The sequence below is a fragment of the Boleophthalmus pectinirostris genome, unplaced genomic scaffold (assembly GCF_026225935.1).
Source record: "Boleophthalmus pectinirostris isolate CB_2022bp ecotype Guang Dong unplaced genomic scaffold, ASM2622593v1 HiC_scaffold_1, whole genome shotgun sequence".
In the NCBI taxonomy this organism is placed as follows: Eukaryota; Metazoa; Chordata; class Actinopteri; order Gobiiformes; family Gobiidae; genus Boleophthalmus; species Boleophthalmus pectinirostris.
In genome coordinates, this window is record NW_026570970.1 from 31,883,166 (window position 1) to 31,905,562 (window position 22,397).

The 22,397-nt window shown below is 36.1% G+C and overlaps 1 protein-coding gene across 1 annotated transcript in view; it reads left to right on the forward strand.

Moving 5' to 3' along the window:
• Window positions 1-5,882: 5,882 nt before the first annotated feature.
• The window catches only part of mlphb (melanophilin b), a 40,588-nt gene continuing 24,073 nt past the window's right edge, over window positions 5,883-22,397 (forward strand). Inside the window, 5 exon segments of the mRNA XM_055150415.1 lie at window positions 5,883-5,935; window positions 9,479-9,654; window positions 16,592-16,729; window positions 16,731-16,808; window positions 18,799-18,938. Coding sequence (XP_055006390.1) covers window positions 9,527-9,654; window positions 16,592-16,729; window positions 16,731-16,808; window positions 18,799-18,938 — 484 coding nt within the window. The 5' untranslated portion in view covers window positions 5,883-5,935; window positions 9,479-9,526.

Genomic DNA, 22,397 nt, shown 5'->3' on the forward strand with positions numbered 1-22,397 from the left:
TGAACTTCTACAAAGTGCTGGAGTTCTGCCACCTCGCCTCTTCCTCCTCCCACTGGTTCTGGAAAAGAAGGGTAAAAAGATAAGAAATGTTTGTGAGTGCAGAGAGAGAGAGGGAGAGGAGACGGGTGGATGGGGAAGATGGTGGGAGAGAGGCAGAGAGAAGGTGGGAGAGAGGGAAAGAGAGAGAAAGTGAGAGAAAGACCTTGGGGAGAAGAGGGGGAGAGATGGAGAGAGGAGAGAGTGGTAGAGCACTTAATAAAGATGAAGTGTTATCATCAATTGATTTGGCGCTACAATAATTATATTATTTTTTTCACACAATCCATGGGTTTGAGAATAATGAGAATTTAGGACTGTTGCCTTAACGATCAATATTGTTTTGATTGGGAAAAAGTCCTCAAAATGGAGCAAGCTGAAACCCCATAAATAACTGATTGCATTCCATAGTCAAGCAAATATAGTTTTCCCACAGTACAGGATCTGATATTTTGTAAATGCAGCTGTCAGGATCAAAATAAGACCACCGTGTTCTGTCCGCATCGAATTATAAAGTGATTTATGGAAGTGTGCCATTAGTATGCTAGTTGTTAACTTTTTTAAGTTATGCTTAAACTCACTGAGGCGAATGAGGAATAACTTTGGACTTTGGAAATGAACAAGGTCTTTTTTTTTTTTTTCAGACAAAAATCAAGTAGAGCTCCTTTGATATCTTAACATGTAGAGTGATGTATACTTTATATCAAGTTTTAATGGCAAATTCAAAGCTCACACAATTTATTTGGTCTGTTGTTTAAGTGTCAATTAGATTTCAAAAGTATGCAATGTTGCTACAGAAGTCAATAGTTATAACACTTTATAGTTCCCAGTGCATAAATTAGCAAAAATCTTTGCAATCCATGGAATAATTCAAACTACAGACACAATGATTTTATGTTGCATTTTGTTATCGCCCATTTACTCATCTAATTATAAACAAATGTAACATATGAGCCATATGAACCATGCAACAACATCCAAAACTTTGCAGCTGATGTCATCAACATTCCCTAGAGGTGTCATGCTAGCTGGAGGCTCTGCTCTGTCTGAAGCTCTGTTACTCAAGTGAGACTTTAATCTGAGCTTTGTTTTAACACAATTTGAAGGACTTAACTTAGTTGAAAGTACAACAGGTGAGGCGATGTGTACTCTCACACATAAAATGACTGTCACAAACTAGCTAGCATTAGTCAAAGTTTTTCAGTCCCTCTCACCTTTTGTTTGTTAAAAATCAAACAACTAAACACTATCACATTCTCCTGAAAATCTCCCAACCCAAAGGTCGGAGGATCGATTCCCGCTTTGATCATCTTCTGTCATTGTGTCCTTAGGCAAGACACTTGTACATGAAGAGCTCTACTTCCTAAGAAAGCTCCGGTCTTTCAATGTGAAGCAAGTCACTAGAGCTCTTCTACCAGTCTGCACTTTACTGTGGTCTGCTGGGGGAGCAGCACCAGTAAAAGAGACCTTGGGCAGATTGACAAACTGATCTGTAAATTGGGTGACATGATCGGCTGTGAGACACTGGACAAACTGCTCTCCATCATGGACACTCCTGCTCAGTGCTCACCCACTGCACCAGACTTTAAAGGGACAGATAATACTCCCTACAACTGTACAACAACTCACCCACTGCACCAGACTATAGAGGAACAGAGGAGCTCATTCTCCAGCAGACTCCTACTTGACATCACAATATAACTCCACACTTGCTACTTGTTTGACATGGTGTACTTCTATTTTCACTGAGTTAAATCTGAGAAAGAACATAGGGGTTTGGCTGCGGTGCTGTCAGCTCCTGCAGTTATCTGTGCAGTGCATGTTACCATCACGTTCCTTCCATTTTGTTCTGGATCATTCCCAAAGTAAACAGAGCTTTGTGGAAGTCCTGGACAGGATCTGGTCACGTGTTGGAGTGACTCAGTCTGTCCTGAGCTTTATGCCAGGATTCCTACTGTACACCATGATAAAGGAACAGTCCAAAGCATTGAAGTCTACAACATGTGGTATTCACAGAGTGCATACACTGGATTTATACATAAAACATTCAGAATTTAAAAACTACAAAAAGAATAGGCTAATCGTTCATGTATTCTGCTTATGTTGTTTTCAGTTAAAGTGCATATGACAGATTCGACTACTCTTTTCACTAAAACACTACAAAACTTTTAAATTATTATTATTTCTGGTGAAGTTTGGTAATTGTACTTCCTCGTTGGACATGAGCAACTGATATGACATACATAGAGGTTATTCCAGTACTCTTAGAGCAACCATAATGTAAAAGAAAAAAACTAAACTGCGCAATTAGACAAATACAAATAGGCCTACATGACATTATTTTGTTAAATGAAAGTTTAGCCAGAAAAATGCAGGTAATTGTCTTGCATTATGAATTAAATTTTCTGTATTGATGACAAAGATAGATGAAAGCACTTTTGGAACTCACAGCTACTTCCTATAATTTTTGTATTTTTTCTGTTCAGCAGTTTTTCCACTTACTGGAACTGAACTGATGTAAAGCTATGATTAATATGTATCGGGGCCTATCCCACCAAACCAAGTAATAATCAGAACAACATATGCACTTCAATCACAAATATTTTAAATATCTATAAATATCTAGCGTGCTAGTCACCACTTTGCAAATAAAAAATGTGCATGCAGGCTCTTCCAGCTCCTTCTGACCCTGGCAAATCTCTTGCAGTTAATCTGCATCTTTTTTTCTCACAGTTGTGATCACGCCCCAATATTTTTGTAATTTATAGAAACTTTAAGAACTGAACTTAACTCAAAATAAAACTGTGAAAGAATTTATGAGTTATTTTAAATATTATGAATCATTTAAAATCATAAGCATTTGTGTGTTCATTTAAATTCATAATCTTTTGTGTGTGTGATTAAAGTTTTTTTCCATATGTATGTCATATGTCCTAGTTCAAGAACTCCTGACTCTTTAAGCTAATCTACTGAGTCACCCATGAGAAGACAGCTAAGGGTTTTTTCCCCTCATGTGGTTAGCATAAGTTTTGGGAGAAAACTGACCTGATTGTTTATCACCTGGAGCCTGTAATCAAGTGTGAAATGGGAGGGTGGTTCAGCCTAAAGATTGTTAGCATGTGATCATTGTAAACCTCGTGTGATATAACATAATGTACTGTATTGTTATCTGTGAAATGACTGCAATAAAAACTGCTGTTGGGAGGAGAGCTGGCAGAGTAGAGTGGAGTAGGCTCAGCCAGTGGTATTGACAGGCTCTGACAGCTCTTTTCTCCTTGCGCAAGTATTACTATAACTGTCTCGTTTTGGTGTGTCTTTATTTAATGTAATTTGATGTCTTAGGGTAAATTCCCTGACAAAAACCATAACAGAGAGAAAACCAGAGCTAATTTTGGACTTAATAAGGAAAGTCATTAATCATAATCAGCTTTAATGAATATATCAATAAAAATACTTGATTGTGATTAGTTCTTCTATAGTGTAATAAATGTATTTATTATCAGTAGTGACCAACTTGTCAGGTTGTTCCGCTGCTCTTTTGTTGACTTTTCTGTAATGCTTGTGCTAATGAATCTCTATTTACATTTTGTTGTCTGGCCAAAAATCTAAAGTTGGTGGCATCCTGATTCTAGTCCTGTTAAGAGTTTTACTGTTAACACAGGCTATACATTAATGTACTATGAAATGTTTTAGGGCTACTGTTTTTGTTATCATAGTTGCTTAGCAGAAATGACTTTCGTTAAATCTCCCAAGGTCTAGGGTTCAATTTCCAAACTTTGCATTAGAAAAAATGATACTTACTTTCAAATGATACTTATTTTAATTATAGATGGTGAAATAAATTGGACCTCATACTTTTGTGGCCTTGAACTAATACACTGCATGATAATATTCATGAAACCACTATTATTTGACTACGATTTTGATGAATATTTTAGTGTCAAAATTTGTACAATGTCAAACCCTTTCCTTATTCTCAATATAAATCTAACATGTCTGTATTGACACGAGGGAAATGGGGTGAACACTGTAGCAGTAAATAAATAATGCCCTTAATAGATAAGTGTCTTTGTGGGCACATGAAAAAGGATTATACTTGGTTTGAGAATAATTGAATTCTTATGACAGGTTAAACATTGTGGGTACAAGTACCAACCGAGCATTAACTCGACTCACCTTGTGCAAACAGTCAGACAAGCATTACAATATGCAGTAAGCTTTAAACTAACACTGCATCAGTATCAATATTTACCTTTGGTTTAACCACATGTATTGCAGATGTCGCCACAAATATTATTGCTATAGCAATAATATTTGAAGTTGAATATACTGCTGCAGAAAATATGGCAATACATAATGATACTGACTGTAGGTTTGTTAATGCCTTTCCATAGCTTAAAATGCATAAATATTAAATATTATATTCCTTCAGATATTTAAACTGAGCTCTAAATATGGACTCAATCTCATGTTCATAAATGGAAGTAAAGCTGCATTCACACTTGCACACACACTACATCAAATCTGGGATTAATCCAAAGTTAAACTCGGACTAAACCTGGACTAGAACAGATCCAAACTGTGTATATAGTACATCAGGATTTAACTCAAACCAGAACAAAACCAAGAAAAGCATAAAGGCACTCCTAAAAACACTGCTCAGCTTTGATCTTTTGTCAATATAGTAGTTAACAGTCTTAACCATCAGTAAATTTATAGTAACCTTAGTATTAACAGCTTTTTCTTAATTCCAGGTAACACATGACTGTGTGATTAATCCTGCCTGGCCTTCCCATAACCTCCTCATGCATTTACAGTTTGGCCACTATCCAGAATGGATGCCTCTCAGCGGATTGATATTTCACACATTAAGTCTGTACTCAGAGGTGGGTAGTTACATTAACTTGTAACTTATATTTGCCGGCGTTTGTTTGTTTGTTTGTTTGTTTGTCTGTTAGCAACATAACTCAAAAGGTTATGGACCGATTTTGATGAAATTTTCAGGATTTGTTGGAAATGTGAAAAGGAAGAACTGATTTCATTTTGGGGGTGATCCGGAAGAAATCCTGGATTCTGGATCACTTTGAAATTTTAGTTAACATTGTGGTAAATGGGGCCAAAAATTTTGTTTCTCAATATCTCGGTTAATTATTGACCAAACCCCATGAAATTTGACTCAGGGATGGACAATGGGATCCTCTTTCATATTCCAAAGGCTGATCCGGATCTGATCCAGAAGACTGATTTTATCACAATTTATATAAAAAATGGGGGTAGTCCTTGGTGGAGGTCTGCGCTCTAGTGCTTTTCTAGTTTTACTCCTGTTCTTTGAAGAAACTGTACTCTTATTCAGGTGAAAGTGTCTATAAATGACAAAGCTTTATGTTGATAATATAAAATTATTTAAATATTTGTGTTTCTTTACTCCCCCTTCAGACTAATTAAATTAACTTTAAATTATAAATCAGATGTTATGGTCTGACAGTTAAATTGCAGTTTTCACAGATTTAGAAGTAAAGGTACTGTTGCTTTAGTAAAATCTTTTGGCTACTGTACACACTTCTGTTTGTACTGAACTACAAGGTTAGTGCACATTTTAACTCTTTGAACTGGAATGAAAAGAGGAGGAGGAGGAGAGAGAGAGAGAGAGAGAGAGAGAGAGAGAGAGAGAGAGAGAGAGAGAGATGAGAGAGAGAGAGAGAGAGAGAGAGAGAGAGAGAGAGAGAGAGAGAGAGAGAGAGAGAGAGAGAGAGGAGTTTTTTTTTTTTTCTAGCTCCTTGTTAGCCTGACATGTGATTAACATTTCTGTCTGGTGCTTAGGTTTTGCCCTGCAGTCAGTGATTTGGTCTGCATCCAGAAACAAAGCCCTGGGGATATAAGTCTACAACAAGCTGCTGAGGTAAGCTGCATATCGTGCATGCCTATATGTTTATATTTATTATGACTATTATATGTGAAAGCATAGCATTGTTGGTCCTATTAATAACTTCAAATTTTCAAGTTTGTGTTTGATCTACTGCATGTGACAGGACCAGGCAACAGATTAGTTAATTTGCTGTTTGCTAGTTTTTCTGGAATCTATATGTATTCATTTTCATTTTATTGAGACAGAGAAAGCCCAATAAGAAGACCAGGCTCTCTTTTTCATGAGCAACCTGTTTGGACAATACAAAGAAAACAATAACAACAACTACATGGGTCCATTTAAAGCATTAAAAACTGATGTAATTGTGCAAATGTATTTGAATGCATTTTTTGTTCTTCTGTTTCAACAATCAAATCCAAGGGACAGATACATTGGTTGACTATGGATAAAAATGTCTTAAGAGTCATTATATTTTAAACAATATGCAACACTGCAGGTGCATATGTTATTTACAATATTTATATAACTATATGCATGTGATCCTGTCTTGAGAAATGTCTACACCTATGTTTGCAGTCACACCTGTTTGAAAGAAACACTCCCTTTACAAACACTTGGATTCCTTCGAATAATTAATTAATCTATAACAACAGTAAATTTAACAGTTATGCAAAGCTGGCTTGCGTTACATTTTAATAAGACTAAAAAATGAACAATATTATCTTTATTTTTAAACTCTAAAATAAGTGATTTCTTTGCGAGATAAGATGCATTAAGATACACCCATAAAGCAAACATCATAAGGCATGGTCTATTCAAGGTGAAATTATCCATGAGAAACTTGCACTTTATTTGAATAGACCTTAGCCATGTTGTCTACAGACCCACTCACTGCACTGAGCTTGTTTTAGAATTTACTGCTACAGAGAATGAAATTAGATTAGGTCACTGGATGCTTAAAGAGGCTTTGACGTAGTTTGAGAAAAACAAGACAATTACTTGAAGGGCAAGACATTCCTGGTCTGAGAAAAAAATGTAAATGGTATCTTCTACTTGAGGTGTGTTTGGGTTTAAAGCTTCACTATAAATGCCATGGAATGTTCAACAGTATGACATTAAACGTATATCTATCTCCATGGAGACAAACAGATGACACTGCTAGGCCTAGTTACAGGTCAGATCTGTGGAAAGGTGACTCCACTCACTTTATGCAAGTTTTTTAAGTGTTAAGTATTTATGAGCACTGAAAACATTTAAATAAATGCAAGAAGTTTAAAGATGGGGTACCCCATTTTCAAACCATGAAAAATAAAGTATGTATTTAAATTTATCTACCTGATCCTTAGCTCTCACAAACATCCTAGTAGAGTAGAGTTCACATTTACAGTGCACAATTTTTACATTAACCTTAAAAGGAGAGATGCATTGTACCAGGTTGTGCCGTCAGTGCTAATTTCCACCTGTAGTCCCTGGGCAGATTCATTGATTGATTGTATTTAATTGACCTTGGCTATCAACTGTTCTTCCTGGAGATCTGTGTAGCATGTTTTGGGTTGACGGGGGAAACCGGAGTGCCCAGAGGAAACCCATCCAGACACGGGGAGAAACATGCAAACTCCACACAGAAAGGCCCGGGTGACCCGGGGATCAAACCCCAAACCTTCTTGCTGTGAGGCATGAGTGTTAGCCACTCAGCCACATGTAAGAATTATTTGTCTATTAGCACAGCTTTAAACAGCTTTTTCAGACAGAACGTGAAGCAGGGTGTACCACTCTTGGGCAGCCAATCTGCTCTAATCCCAAAGCATCATGGTGACTCTTGACTGACTCACATGGCTCATTCCTCAAGTTTGAGACAGTGTCTACCTGTCTGATTTTTGTCACAAAGTTCTGCTTTTACAATACACTTTCTGCTGGGGAAAAAAAAAACATAATTTACTCATTTAAGAGAAAAATAGTTGAAAATAGTTGGGTAATTTGGCCTTAATGCCATACTGTGGAACATAAGGTCTAACACCTCCATGGTTCCTTACACCCTCCAGAAAAGTTACACAGTGCTTTTAGGATAAGTTGGCACATTGCCATGGATCACATAAATGACTGTGACAGGCAGTGCTTAAGTTCCATAGAAGAATCTTGATGTAACTCCTTTTGTAACAGTATGAGGGTTTAGCTGTTTGAAATCCCTTCAGAGCAGATGACAAAAAGATTTTTAGTTTTAAGCTAAAGAAGACAAGTAATAGTGTTCTGCCCCAGTGGAGAAATATGTTTCTCTTTTGAGTTGATCTGTTTTGTCTACTCAGAGCTACCTTAGCCGCCATATTGCTCCAGACTTTGTGACAGTTCAATCACTTGTCAGAATGTTAAATCTTGTAAACTGTCATTTGGCCCCATAGAAATATCTGTCTGTAAGTATTGTAAGGTTATAAGATGTTAACTCACTCTGTGGACTCATGTGGGGCACTTTAAGTTGTTTTACAGTTGAAATTTACAGTTGAAAGACCATTTTTAGTATGCCTTGTGCTGTAAGATCATAACATTAGTGCATATAATTGATTTATCTAATTATGATTCACATCCTCCACTCAGTTATGTCATCCACCCATGTCAGTCCATCTTTTTGTTATAAATAATGCAATAGCAGTCTTAGATAATGGAAACAAATGTATTTCTTTTTTCACCTTTTTCATTATGCCCTAGTTTGCAGCCCTAAATTAAAGGCCAAGATAATGTATGATATGTCCACTTTAAATTGTAAAAAACCTTAAATACACTGTGTTATCTTAACTTAAAACTTAACTTTGTATGAAGAAGGAAAACACCCACAGAATCACAGCCTGCATGAACAAATGTGAAAATTATAATTACCTACTCTGAACTGAAATGAACCATGACTTTATTTACAAACTGTTTTCACACACTTGTCATGAACTGGCTCTGAACTCGTTCACCCATGGCTCTAAATTGAAGGCACTGCATTTTAGATTTAAAGAGCTAAGAGGCCTGACTAGTCTGATTCTTTTTGACCTACTTGTGCTACTGGTTTTGTAGACACTAGTTTTAAAGCCCAACTAAACAACTAAAGCTGCTGTTATGAGGTTACATGAATGCAATGTAGGTTTTTTTTTTTTTTTTGTTTTTTGTTTTTTTTATAATATACTGCTTCTGGCTTCTGTTTTTTTTTTTTTTTTTTTTTTGTAGTAGTAAGATTAGAAGCAGATGGATGTTCCTTGGTTTCTTTAGATATTACAATATCATTTTCCCAAAATTAATATCATGGCACTTTTAGAGAGTAATGCTTCCGCATTTGTATAACATCTGTTTTACTTTGTCTGCCAAGGTTCCTCTGGGCCAGGTATCCCTTAAAAAGAGAGATTTTATCTCAAAGACTTTCCTGGCAAAATATACATGTTGACCCATTATTGCAATTAATCACCTTTAAGGTGGTTACTATATCTGTTTCGTTTAGTTTACTCTTTGTCAAGGACCGTGTACAAATTCATTAATCTTACAAAAGAAAAGATGACCACAGAGGCTGTCACTGCTCTAACTCATGTGTTGCATTGTTTTACACAGCCCAGCAGCAGCACACAGAGTGGAGAGCTCCCAGGTTGCGGGTTTAACATGCCTGGCTCAATGACCACAGGAAAGAAGCTGGACCTGTCCAAGCTGACAGACGAGGAGGCCAAACATGTGTGGGAGGTGATCCAGAGAGACTTCGACCTGAGGAAGAAAGAGGAGGACAGACTCGGGTCAGTACAAACACTCAGGACTGTATAGGCGACATTTTGAAGACTTTTGGCAATTTAAATAATCATATTTTGTTTGGAAGTGCAAATTTTTCATTGATCTGAAATTGTAACAGATGAAAAGATATGTATGAGTATGAAAAATTCGTACATATACAACATACAACATATAGGTGAAAAAAGCCTTAGAATTTGCAAAATAGCATTAGCATTAAATATTAGCATTAGCAAGCCTCCACACTTTGACTGAGCCATGCAGACATTATAGATAAGAGGATTGGGTTGATGGAAAAATATACATTGGGATCTTTGGTAGTTTTGGTTTGTGGATGAATGGCAAGCACTCATTTAATATACTTGGTTTATGAAGATTTCCCAGTCCTTTTATCAAATCTGTTCATGGTCATGTAAAGAAGAGAAGATAAGATCACACATGTAAGTTACTGTAAAGGCATCCTAAATAGATTACACAAATTTAATCTTTCATTTAGTGTGGGAAAGTCTCCAAATACTATGATCCTTATGTCTTTGCATCAGTGGGAACCAAAGTGAGAGCAACACACTCTTTCTTGTTTTTCTAAATACAGTGTTGAGCTCCTCATGTGGTTCATATCAGCTGCACTGACTCTGCAGTGTGAGGAAGGGTGCAACAAAAAGGATTTGATGAGTGATTAATCAACAGACAGTAAATAGCTCATTTCTATTTAAATTTGACCCACATGCAGAGCATATTATAAACCATGTAGGGCAGAGGTCTTCAACAGGTTACAACCCCTAGGGGGATCACGGAGGTACTGCAGGGGATCACGAGATCTTTGGTTGATTAGCCTTTTTTTCTTCATTTTTGAAGTATGAGGGTGAACTGGTTTTCAGTGGGTTCTGTCTGTTCGCTCCTTCATCACATCTGTCTCTCTCTCTCATCATTCCCTCATCTCTCGCTCCCTGACAAACTGCAAACACGTTGGCCCGGATTGTGTGAAATGTTCCGTTACAGTTTTCCTTTTACGCACAGCCGAACTTACACTCTGCTTGTGCTCCGCATCGAGAAGGGGTCAGGCAACTTCATTCCCCTGCCCGTATTAACCAGGCTGCGCACTCCGCAGCCCACCTCATCTCTACCCACGGAGCGACTGGGAGAGGAGGGGGAACTCATGTATTTCCTCTCGTTCCTCACATCAGAATGACCGAAAAAGTTCTGTGGCCCAAATCAAACACTGCGCTGTGGCTCCTCTCTCATTTAATCAGATCATTAAAAAGTTCACACTTTGAGCTCATTTTCCATGATGCCATTGTTCCAATGATCTGTCCTTCTCAGAGTCACTGTGAGCACACACAACTTCAGGCTTGAATTCGCTTATTTCTCTGATGTAACGAGTTGAGGCTTAAACTGGAGATGGAGCTAGTTTCAGTTCAGGATTTCAGGATAAGCGTGGACTTGTTAAGTGACTTCTATAGAATACTCCCCTAGTATTGAATGTACAGTAACAGAGAAGTTATGTTTATACACGACACTAGGCCCAGTTCAATATAAAACACAATTAAGGGTCAAAGTTAACAAAAAAACATAAATAAAAAGTATGGCAGACTGCATGTCAGGTTCAACCCATTTTTGAGACTTTGACTCCCCTAATAAATTATACACCATATATATATTAGGAGGTTCCTGCTCCAGCTCTCCATCAGTTTGGGTGTCCCTCGCTGAAGACCCCTGAGGTCGTGCTTCATCTAAAGCAGTCACTGGTTAGTGCTTTGTGATGTGATGGAATAACCAGTATACCAGTAGAAGACCATAAGAAACAATTACTGTGTCAAAGGTATACCAGCTCTCTTGCTAGTTATACGGGTACTACACTCACGAATGATTCTGGGTTGCCAGTGCCTAAACCTGTATATAGAGGACACTTGCAAGTTTTACTCATAAAGCTCAGAACCTCCTGAATTCACTCTCATTGCTGCAGAGGCTGCACTAGCACTGATTAATAATTGCTTGCAGTCCCTGTGTACCTTAACTTTAAATTAGACATCAGCTTAAATTTTTTCTCCAAATATGTGTTGTATTTGTAAAATATTATAAAACCTTTTTGTCTTGTCCATATCATGCAGATGTAATGGATATCACATGCTAGTACTGGCTTCACTGCAGCTCATAAAATGTTCTACATTTGACTCGAATAGGTTCTGCTTAATTAAATAACACAAATCTATTAATTTGCAGTTAGTGATCAAACCTAACTTTCTTCATTAAAACTAACAATGATTCACATGCTGTCCTGGCCTGGTGGTTGATATCAGTCTGATGTAATGTATTTGAGTTGGGAATTTCCTTGTTGCCAGACAGTAATGTATCAAACTAATTCCCCTTGTCTAATCCCTCACCATGTGCTCAATTTCAGGATAAATACATCATCTGATCAATTCAAATCAACAAGATCTTTTGCCTTTTCTAAGAAAATAATGCATTTACTAAAGACCTGATTTGACTTCCTTTTCAATTCCTATTCATCTTATTTTTGCAGAATCCCAAATCATAACAACAGGCTAATCGCCTATTGTCTCCATTTTGGGGGGAAAAACACCCAATTATTATTCTCAATTGTGATTAGATTTGCAATATGTTTAAAAAGTAGGATTCTGTTCATAGTGGACATTGTAGACAACTTGAGGAGCATTAACATACTGTATGAGAGAAGACTGAAATCTGAACAGATAAACTAATACAAGAATTCCATGCATTTCAGAACATGTTTGCAAAGGTTTAAACTACAGGTACAACAAGATATTTCTATAAATATACAGGGTATTTGGTTCATTTCTTTTCTAATACTTGCAGTTTTTGAGATTTGATCATTGCACTAACTCAAATAACAGTTATAATTGTTTTTAATTGGAATATATTGTGCAGCCCCAATGCAGCTATGTGTCCAAAGTTTGAGTTTTATTTTGAAAGTACCACTCTGTCTCTTGTTTTGATCCCTGTGTAGAGTATAAATAGGTGCAGATTGTCATGTGGGTTACTTATAAAACTGTCACGCCTAAATCTTGTGAAACCTCATCAGACAAAAACATTTCATTTCATCCTTGAACTTCATCCTAGACCAAGTTTTATACACACTTATCTAATTAATTTGCTTCTTTTTGCTTGTTGCTTTTTTGATGTTATAAAGTAATCGGTAAAAAATCTGTTTTGCCCCAGTACGAATATATTGTAAAAGCAGCTCTTCTTCAAAACCGCTGTGTGCTTTCTACATCTAATTATAAAGCATTTTTATCTCTATAAACCAGGAAGTATTGTTGTTAGCATGTTAGTTGTAATTAGTTAGTCCGCTTTGCCCCCTGAAATTTTTCAAATGCAATTATAAACTCGTTGCAATAAATACAAGGTGCTAGTAGGAGAAGTGGGGAATATGTTTGGACCACTGCAAACTGTTTCAGATAAACAGTTTTTGTTTTGCCAGTAAAAATCCAGTTCAGTCATAGAAGAAAAAAAAACAAAACATAAATTGTCTTGAGACCCCAGACCAGCACCCTTTATACAGCTACAGGACCAGTGAGTTCCCACAGCCTTTCTGTCAGATCCACTGTAAACAAAGAGAACACAGATTTATTGAATTGTTCAGTGGCTCTTGTCCATGTTTGGGAGCAGTCTGCTCTCTTTGTGAACTTGTCGGCCAAATGTGGATTCCTCTGCTCTGTCTGCTCTAGCTGCTGTTAAACACTGAAGCAAGACAATTAAGAGTTAAGAGAACAGACTGTGTTACAAGTACTTCAAATACACATTGTATATTCAAATGTTAGTGGTTACTGTGTCTCGGAAGGAAACTCCAGTCTCATAATTTTGTGTAATTATGAATGTAGCTTATGTGAAAACAGAAACCATGGTAGACACTTAAAGGTCCGATTTTGTGAGCTTTAAGCTATGTTAGAATGCAGTTATCTCATCCAAAACATACCTGGAGTTATGTTTTGTTTCATTCACACATGTTTGAGCAATCCATTATTATTAATCTACCTACATCTGCAAAGCTCAAAATGCTCTGTTCTACATAACAAGGTGGAACACTACCCATGTGCAGGATTTGTGTGTGAAACTTGTGAATGAAACAGAACACAACTCCAGGTATGTTTTGGATGAGGAAACAACATTGTCATAGATCACAAAATAGCCTAATATAGGCCCTTTAAACTACAATTTATTCTTGTGCTGCATTCCTACATGCTTCATGCTGCAGTGTATATAACAGTAGTTTTGTTGCCTGTAGCTTTACTGTGTTGGTACAGTATTGCAATACATTTTATGTCTATTGCTGTTGTGATTGTATTTTCATTATTATTTTTTCTTGATTTCGAATGCATGTTCTCAATGTGGGACAAATAAAAGGAATAATAATAATAATAATAATAATAATAATAATAATAATAATAATAATAATAATAATAATGGTCTGTTTGGGGCTTTGTAACTCCCTGATACCTGAAAGATGAGGGAATGAGAAGTAAAAAAGAAGGGAAGAAGACAGAAAAAAAGGGAGGGTAGTAGAACATAAATGTCATAAATTACAGGTATATTAAAGGACACATATTATGCTTTTTTGGATCTTTGTTATATGCTGTGTTGTTGTTTCTTCATCAAAAACAAATCTAATGTTGTGTTTTGTTTCAGTCACACTTTTAAAACACAAATCCTGCATATTTAGACTGAGTTCCTCCCTCAAATTGAGAACACTCTGTTCCACCTTGTGATGTCATGTGGTAATACAGGAAGTGCTCTACTGTGTTTTTAAACTCCATACACCTTCACTAGAATAATCTGGATAATTTCAGCCCTGGAATGTCCAATCTGTACTGAACTAAAGGTAAAGGTAGCTGTTAACTTGAAAACTACTGCTTCATGACATCACAGTGTACAGAGCATTTTGAGTTTAAGAGATGTAGACAGACTAATAATAAAGGATTATTCAAAAGTGTGAAAGAAAGAATGATGAGGTAACGGCATTATCGGTATAACATGTCTTAAAGCTCAAGAGCCAATTTTGCTTAAAATAGGAGATTTAATCTCTGAAGTGGCACAATACTGCTACAGCCAGTCATGGATCTATCAAAACATGTGGATAGGGTATAATTGGTACAGCAGCAAAAAAAAATAAAAACCTCTGCAGCTCAGAAAGCATTTTCCATAGAAACACAAACCAGAAAAGTTACACAGTGCACCTTTAAAGAAGTCACTGACCTCTTTCAGTTTGTATGTAGAACAGTGTGTACATTTTGGTTAAAACCTCACCACAAAATATTGTTGCTACTTTTCCACAGTTTATTTACTATAAATAGAAATCCCACAAAACAAACAGGATGGAGCAGCAATAAACCAGATACTTACATGTAGAGCCAGTAGTGGTTTGTGTTGTGTTGCTATGGTGATCATGTAATACTTGGCAAACTCACATGGTTGTATACACTATGTTGACTATATTTTGTACTTGCCTATTTATTTTGTGTCATTATTTTTGGTGTTTTATATCTAATTTGTTCACTATCTTTTGCACATAACCAACACTCACGCTCATTCGTAATATGGGTCATTTATAAGTACAATACACTGACATGCAGTTGAAATGAAATTATGAAGGAGTGAAGCCAATTAAACAAAGACTGGAATGTTTATTAAAGCAAACCACAAAAAAAAAAAAAAATAGTCCATGTTGTGGATTGAGTGTAGACCTCTCCACTGATGATTAAACATGACTAAATCTCCATTCAGATTTGATTAACTGCACAGCCCTAGTCGCTTTTTGACTTATTAATCTTTAAACACAATTTGCAGTGAATAAAGCCAAGCTCTCTTGTTTTGAATAACCAGCCTCTGCAGCCACATCTTTGCACTTGGACATGTTAAGCATCTAATTTGAATCACAGAACGACTGTTTGTGCTTGTATATCTGTGGTTTAGCTAAGAGCAGATTGAACAAATGAGAGTCCCAGCCAAATGTGTCTATGATTTACAAAAGTGCTGTCTCTGAGTTGTGTTCATTGCAGTGCCGCTCTCCACCCACTCCCTCTCACACATTTGGGACTTGTTATTTGAATGTACAGTAAGCATATTATAATGCTGATTGAGACTCTTAGATTTCAGAGATCAGCAGAAGATCGCTCAGAATGCACTGTAAAGATATGAATGATAGGAATGAATGTGTATTGTATATTGAGTTGTTTTCAATCTTAATATTATATTTTGTCTTTATTAAACATGCACATTTGAATACAAGATAGTAGGGCTGTAGAGTTTTGGCAAAATAATTACACTGAAGTGACATTTACTATTTGATTTCAAAATCAAGATTCAGATTCTGAGCATCCTTAATTTTCACCACAATGAGTTTATACAGGCTTTTCACAAAGCAAACAACAACTAGAATGATAACATGCACTTTCTGATTATCTGACAATAAAAAGCTTAATCTTTGTGGCTAAACACCAGTAGATTTTTTGTTTTGGTGCCACTGTCTATTATTATATTGTCTCAAAATGTCTAATGGGAGTGTTTGCCCTTTGACAGTTGGTTACAGCACATTCATACTCTTGTCTGCAATGGATTTTATGAATAATCAGAATTTGATTTATTATTTACTTCTTATCTGGTGATACAAATAGACAGTGTGTATGAAATTTTAAATTTAAAGAACATTTAATTTTATTTTGACTTGATTCACTGCCAAAATCTTACAGTAATACTTTTGCAGTTATTTGGGAAAAAACTCTCTCAGCATAAATTATCTATGCCAAATTATTTACGTGACAACTGTAGAATTCAGTTGTGACATAAAGCCTAAAGTCCCATTGCATTTGATTTGGGCCAAAACATAGACTGAAAACCAAGCATTTACTTCAATACATGTGTGTTTATTTTAATTTATGGCACTAAACATCTCCCACATTCTAACTACAGAGAACTGAAGACGAAGATCGAAAAGGAGGACACAAAGAGGGAGCTGCTGCACCAGACCCCCCTCTCAGAGTCCTATTGTATCCGCTGTCTCAAACCATTCAAAATCCTGATCACCAACAAAGTCCAGTGCTTGGACTGCTCTGCCTGTGTGCAAGAGCTGCAGCCACTACAGCAAGAAGGAGCAGGGCTGGGTCTGCCATCCCTGCCACATGACCAGGTATAAACTCACATATTATCACTACTGAGGTATTTAAGCTCTCTCTAGTAGTAGCGGTGCCAGCTGTAGCAACTGAGCTAAATGAAGCTCATTGAGGCTTGCAGTTATAGCAACGAATTTGGAGACAAGTTCTATATTGTCTCCAAATTGTGTCATAGCAACCGAAGAGCCAATCCGGAGTGAGGCTGTTAAAGGTAATGAAGGGAAAGAGGGCGTTTTGTCTGTTATTAATGTTCATATCTTGAGGTATCCTGAGAATTTGTGAATACAAACATTTTAAGACCAAAATGATGATGCCCTCAGCAGCAGTTATAGAGAGAGGGGCAATGTTTTTGTCAGACAATATTACATTTGTCCCACAGCTCTGATACATCACCTATTTAAATCAACAATTAGACATCTGTTTTCATTCATCATTTTCCCTTTTTGGTCACATAAAATAGCAATTATACATTTTTTTTACAAACTTCTAAAGGGTTAAAAGACCATTTTATGAGTACCTCTGAGTAACTTAACCCATACACTCCTGAAATATCTTGTAAAATTGTCAGTAAAACTACACTTCGTTGGCCAATAAAACTTAATACATGCCTCTTGTTATGGCTCCATTATGGTATTGTTGAAGACAGAGCACTTGCACTGGCCCGTCACTAACCCTGTGTCTGGAGAGCGTCAGGTTCATCTAACACTAAACATATTCACATGAACAAAGCCTGCAATGTACTTTATATGGCTCTTGGGTCATGATTTTGTACATTAACTATGTTTAAAAATTGTTTGATTATTTGGGTCCTAATTGAAACCACAATTTCAAACAGTCTGCCAAAAATATAGCTTGTGCTACATTGTAAACAAAGAACATAGAACATTTTATGATTTTTTATGGGGTTGATAAAAATAACATATGGAGACAATATATTTTCCCATTTCCCATATAGGGCATTGTATAACTTTGCAATATGTGACCATGTAATTAACCTTACACTCCTGTTATTAGTCTATTAAAGGGCCCATATTACACTATTTTCTGATTTATATTATATAGTTGTTTCCACTTCAAAAACATACCTGGAGTTGTGTTTTGTTTCATTCACACAAACCCTGCATATTTAAGCTGAGTTCTTCTCTCAAACTGGAAACTCTCTGTTCCACCTTGTGACATCATGTTGTAATGCAGAAAGTGCTACTCTGTGTTTGGAAACACCATGCACCTTCACTAGAATCCTTTGGATGATTTTAGCCCTGGAATTGCAAGTCTTTACTGAAATAAAGGTTAAAGGTAGCTGTTAACGCGAAAACTACCATTTCATGACATCACAAGGTGGAACAGAGCATTTTGATTTTTGGAGATGTAGACAGACTAAGAATTACTCAAACATGCATGAATGAAACAAAACACAAGTCCAGGTATCTTCTGACAAGGTACCAATATTTTAAACTGGTTTAAACCTCACAAGTGTCAATTTTGTGTTATGTAGGGCCTTTAATATCATAAGCCCTGTCCATCAACATAGCTCTTTATTCTTTATGTTGATCCCAATTAGTCTTCTCGGGGTCCTTAAAATGGATAATAAGAGTTTAAATATGCATATATATGGTTTCAGATTCCTGTTATATTTTAAGATTTTTTTCCCATTTAAATGTAGTATTAAATTTTTAATTGCGATGCCAAAGGTAATAATTTTTCATCATTATGATCCCCATGGATGCATTGTACAATCAGTATGGTAGAGATTCTAAATTTCCTCATCAAACCTTATCAAAACAATTGTAAGGTGACATGTTAATCAACCATACAGATGTACAATAGAAAATATGGTAGATACAAACAGTTGCATTTACATTAAATACAATACAGTTCAGCACTACATAACTTTTTTTTTCTTCATTTTAAATATTTTGTAACAGTTTAAAACCTCAACCATAATTACATTTAAAATTTGACTAATCTTCTTATTCATAACTAAAAATATGTATGTTTTTTCTGTAGGGTGCTAAAGATCGGTACACTGGAGTGGTACCATGAAAACGTGCGTGCCCGATTCAAACGCTTTGGGAGTGCAAAGGTCATGAGGTCATTGTTCAAACGACTGAACGGAGAGCCCAGTGGATCAGAGAGTGAACTGAGAGGTGAGTGAGGAGCAGAGGGAAGAGTGTGTTGTCTCAAGATGTCCCATACTGGGTAATACTACACAGGTATGCAGACTATAGGTCAAGGTTGGGGTTAAAGATGGTCAAGGTGATTGTCAAGTGTGATGTGACATTAAACAACAGCTATGGAGCTCAATATGGGACAGGAATTTGTGTTTATGGAAGTTAAATTTCCATTATTTTCCTGAAAGACCCTTCAAAAAGTCAAATAGTTAAAAGTCCTATATTACACAAAGGAATTCTTGTGAACTTTAAGCCATGTTATAATGTTTTTACCTCCTCAAAAAGTGTTTTTTTTTATCCACACATGTTTGAATAACTCTGCATTATCTCAAAATGTTTTAAAATGTCCGTTCAGTAGAAATGGTCAATTCCAATTCAAGTGATTCTAGTGAGGGTGTATGGAGTTTAAAAACACACTAGAGCACTTCCTGTATTACCACATGGCATCACAAGGTGGAACAGAGTGTTTTCCATTTGAGAGAAGAACTCTGAATATGCAGTATTTGTGTGTTAAACTTATGGGAAAAAAACAAAGCACAACTCCAGGTATGTTTTTGATGAGGACACAATATTATAACATCAATCAGAAAACAGAATTTATAAACTCTCATACTGATAATTTGTTTTTACATTAGACATTTTGTTTGCATTAGAAATGACAACCAATATGGCAAAAAACAATAAGGAGGAGAATAAATTAGGCTAGGGAAAATATTTCTCAATTATCTAGGGTCTCTGAAATGTCAAGTTGAAGGAGAGGAAAGCCTAAGGAGCTGATTGGTTGAGATAAACAGTCAGCCTGCTTTGATACAGGTTTTATGGTTGAATTTAAACATGAGCCTAAATTCTGCTGTTGTTTACTAGTGTAAGTTAGCAAACATCATGTGCATGCTAACCACATTGTTTTAGTGTGATGCTGACACAAAAGGAAGTCATTCTAAATTGCCTTTGAAGGAATTTAGAGGATTTAACACAAAAATTGCAGCTTATAAACACCCATTCATCTCAGAGGTCAGCCCTAATGGCTGAACAAGCTCCTCACGTATTTGTTCCAGTCTGCTGCCAAAAAGTCAGGTCTAAACCACATTCTGTGAACTGCCACAGTTAGATAATTGTTTTGAACATTGCAAGAGCAGCAGTTAAGTCCTATAATAGTTACAGCTAAATTTAAATTGTGCATTTTTAAAAATCTATGTTATAATGTTGTTCATACACCATACACCTTCACTCAATCATTTCGATAATTACAGCCCTAAAATTGTCAGTTTAACCAAAAGGTAAAAGGTTGATGCTAATTTGAAAACTACTGCTTCATGACATCACATGGTGGAACAGAACATTTTGAGCTTTGGAAATGTAGCCAGTCTAATCCAATAATACATGAGTGAAAAAAACACATCTCTGATTTTTATGAGGTCATTTTAAGTCTTAAAGCCCACAATAGTAAATTTTGCCTAGTATAGGACCTTTAACACTTAACAAAAGAATAAGGATAGAATAAAATCACACTAAATTACAAAATGACAAAAATATGATTTTTTGAATCATTTACATTTCGATAAGTAATGGATGCTCTTTAAGTTCTATCAGTGTTAGTATTTTGTTTGTTTTGTGACATTTCACAGTCCCATTCTCTTACTAAGAAATGTTCACAAATTTCCATCTGTTTTGCTCCTGATTTTCACAAGCCCTGTGGAAGAGCTGCAGGTCAGTGTAGTCTGCCAAACTCACAGAGCTATAAGTCCGTCAAAATCACCGCAAGAAATCCTCCAGAAATGAAAGACTTTGAACAGAAGCAGATAGTGCTTTAACTGGCTGGGAAATCTTCAAACCTGACCTCACCATTCTATAAGAGGAGACATATACCATAACTCAACCTTTTATGAGCACTGATGAGTTGATCAATCCTCCACTAGCTAGATGCAAACTGCCCAGCTAAGAGTAACACATATTTTGGTCTTTTCTTTTTGTTTTCTTTTTCATATGTTAATGATGATAAGCTGTGCACAGTGGTTGCACATAAAATTCTTTTTACAATTATCACACCTGTTCCCCAAACTTCCTTGAAATCTCCTGGAAAACCTGATAATCCTATGAAAATTATTAGTGTGTTTTTCAAATAGGGAAAACGCATGGGAAATGAGGCCAAATGTCATTAATTAATTAATGTTTTTTTTTTTTGTTGTTTACTTTGTTTACTTTGTTTTGCTGGATTATTTGGATAAAAAAATTAATAGAGACTGTCATTTCAATCACCATAGTAAAAAAGAGCAGTAGTTTCGAAAAAACGTCCTCTAAAACTCACAAAAATGCAGTAAAATTTACAAACAAAGAACATTTCTTAGAGAAGGGCTTCCCAAAACCCATTCTACAAAATTGGGTATCCCTCACTGCAACTAACTGGAACAGAAGTATAAACAAAAATGGACAAAAACCTTCACACTTATAACTTGGACTTCTATAAAAATGAACGCAGCTTTTTCTCATTTGTCTCTGTTTGTTGCCATCTGTTTGAGAGCCTGTGTTCTCATGATTCAAAGTCACAAGATTAAAATGTCCTCCTTTTCTTTGACAGTTTTCCATCTACAAACCCGTGCCAAATCTGTCAGAAGATCTCCTCTTTTCTTTTTTGTTGAAGTTTTAGTCCCCAAACAGCTGTGTCATGTCCAGAGTCTTGTCCTGAGCTGACTGTTGAACCAGAGACAAGCCTAATGGGAATTCATGCATTAGTCATGGGATAATTTTCCTCAGTTATGAAAGTGTTGAAATGCAGTTTTTGTGGATTTTGTAAATGGAAAAGTTTAGCGAATAACACATTTCAGTTGCATTTTGACTCCCCCGGTTAGCCTCTGTCACATTGTTAACTTGTTTTTGCCAAAGTGTAATTCTTAGCTGCGTCAAGTTCTTTGAACTTTAATTTGGTTGGAATAAAGTTACAAAAAGCATCAAAATAATTATAGTAAATGTGACTTAGTGTATTCTTCCTAGTTGTTGCTACTGTTTAGCTATTTTCTAGCTGTATGAATAGAATTTGTGTAAAAAGGTGCACCATGTAATTTTCCTGGTGAATGATCAACCTTTTGTCCCCATGGAGATGTTATTGCTCTGACTGAATGTTCCACAGTCTGGCATTAAACTTGTCTATCTTGCATTTAATAAATTACAGGTATTGCTAAAAACATGAAAAATAATATACTTTGAATGAACTCGCTTCTCCACAAATCTGTCTTATCATTTTGGCCTAATGGGATAAATTGCTTGTCTCCCTGGGGATAAATAAGTTTCATGCCATATTGTGGAACATTTCAACACCAAGTAGGCAAGTCTTCCATCAAAAAACTTCCACAGTGCACCTTTAAGAATTAAGGAATATTTCTTAAAGAAGAGGAGATTTGTACCATGTTATATTGTTGTTCAATCATCAAAAACATGCCT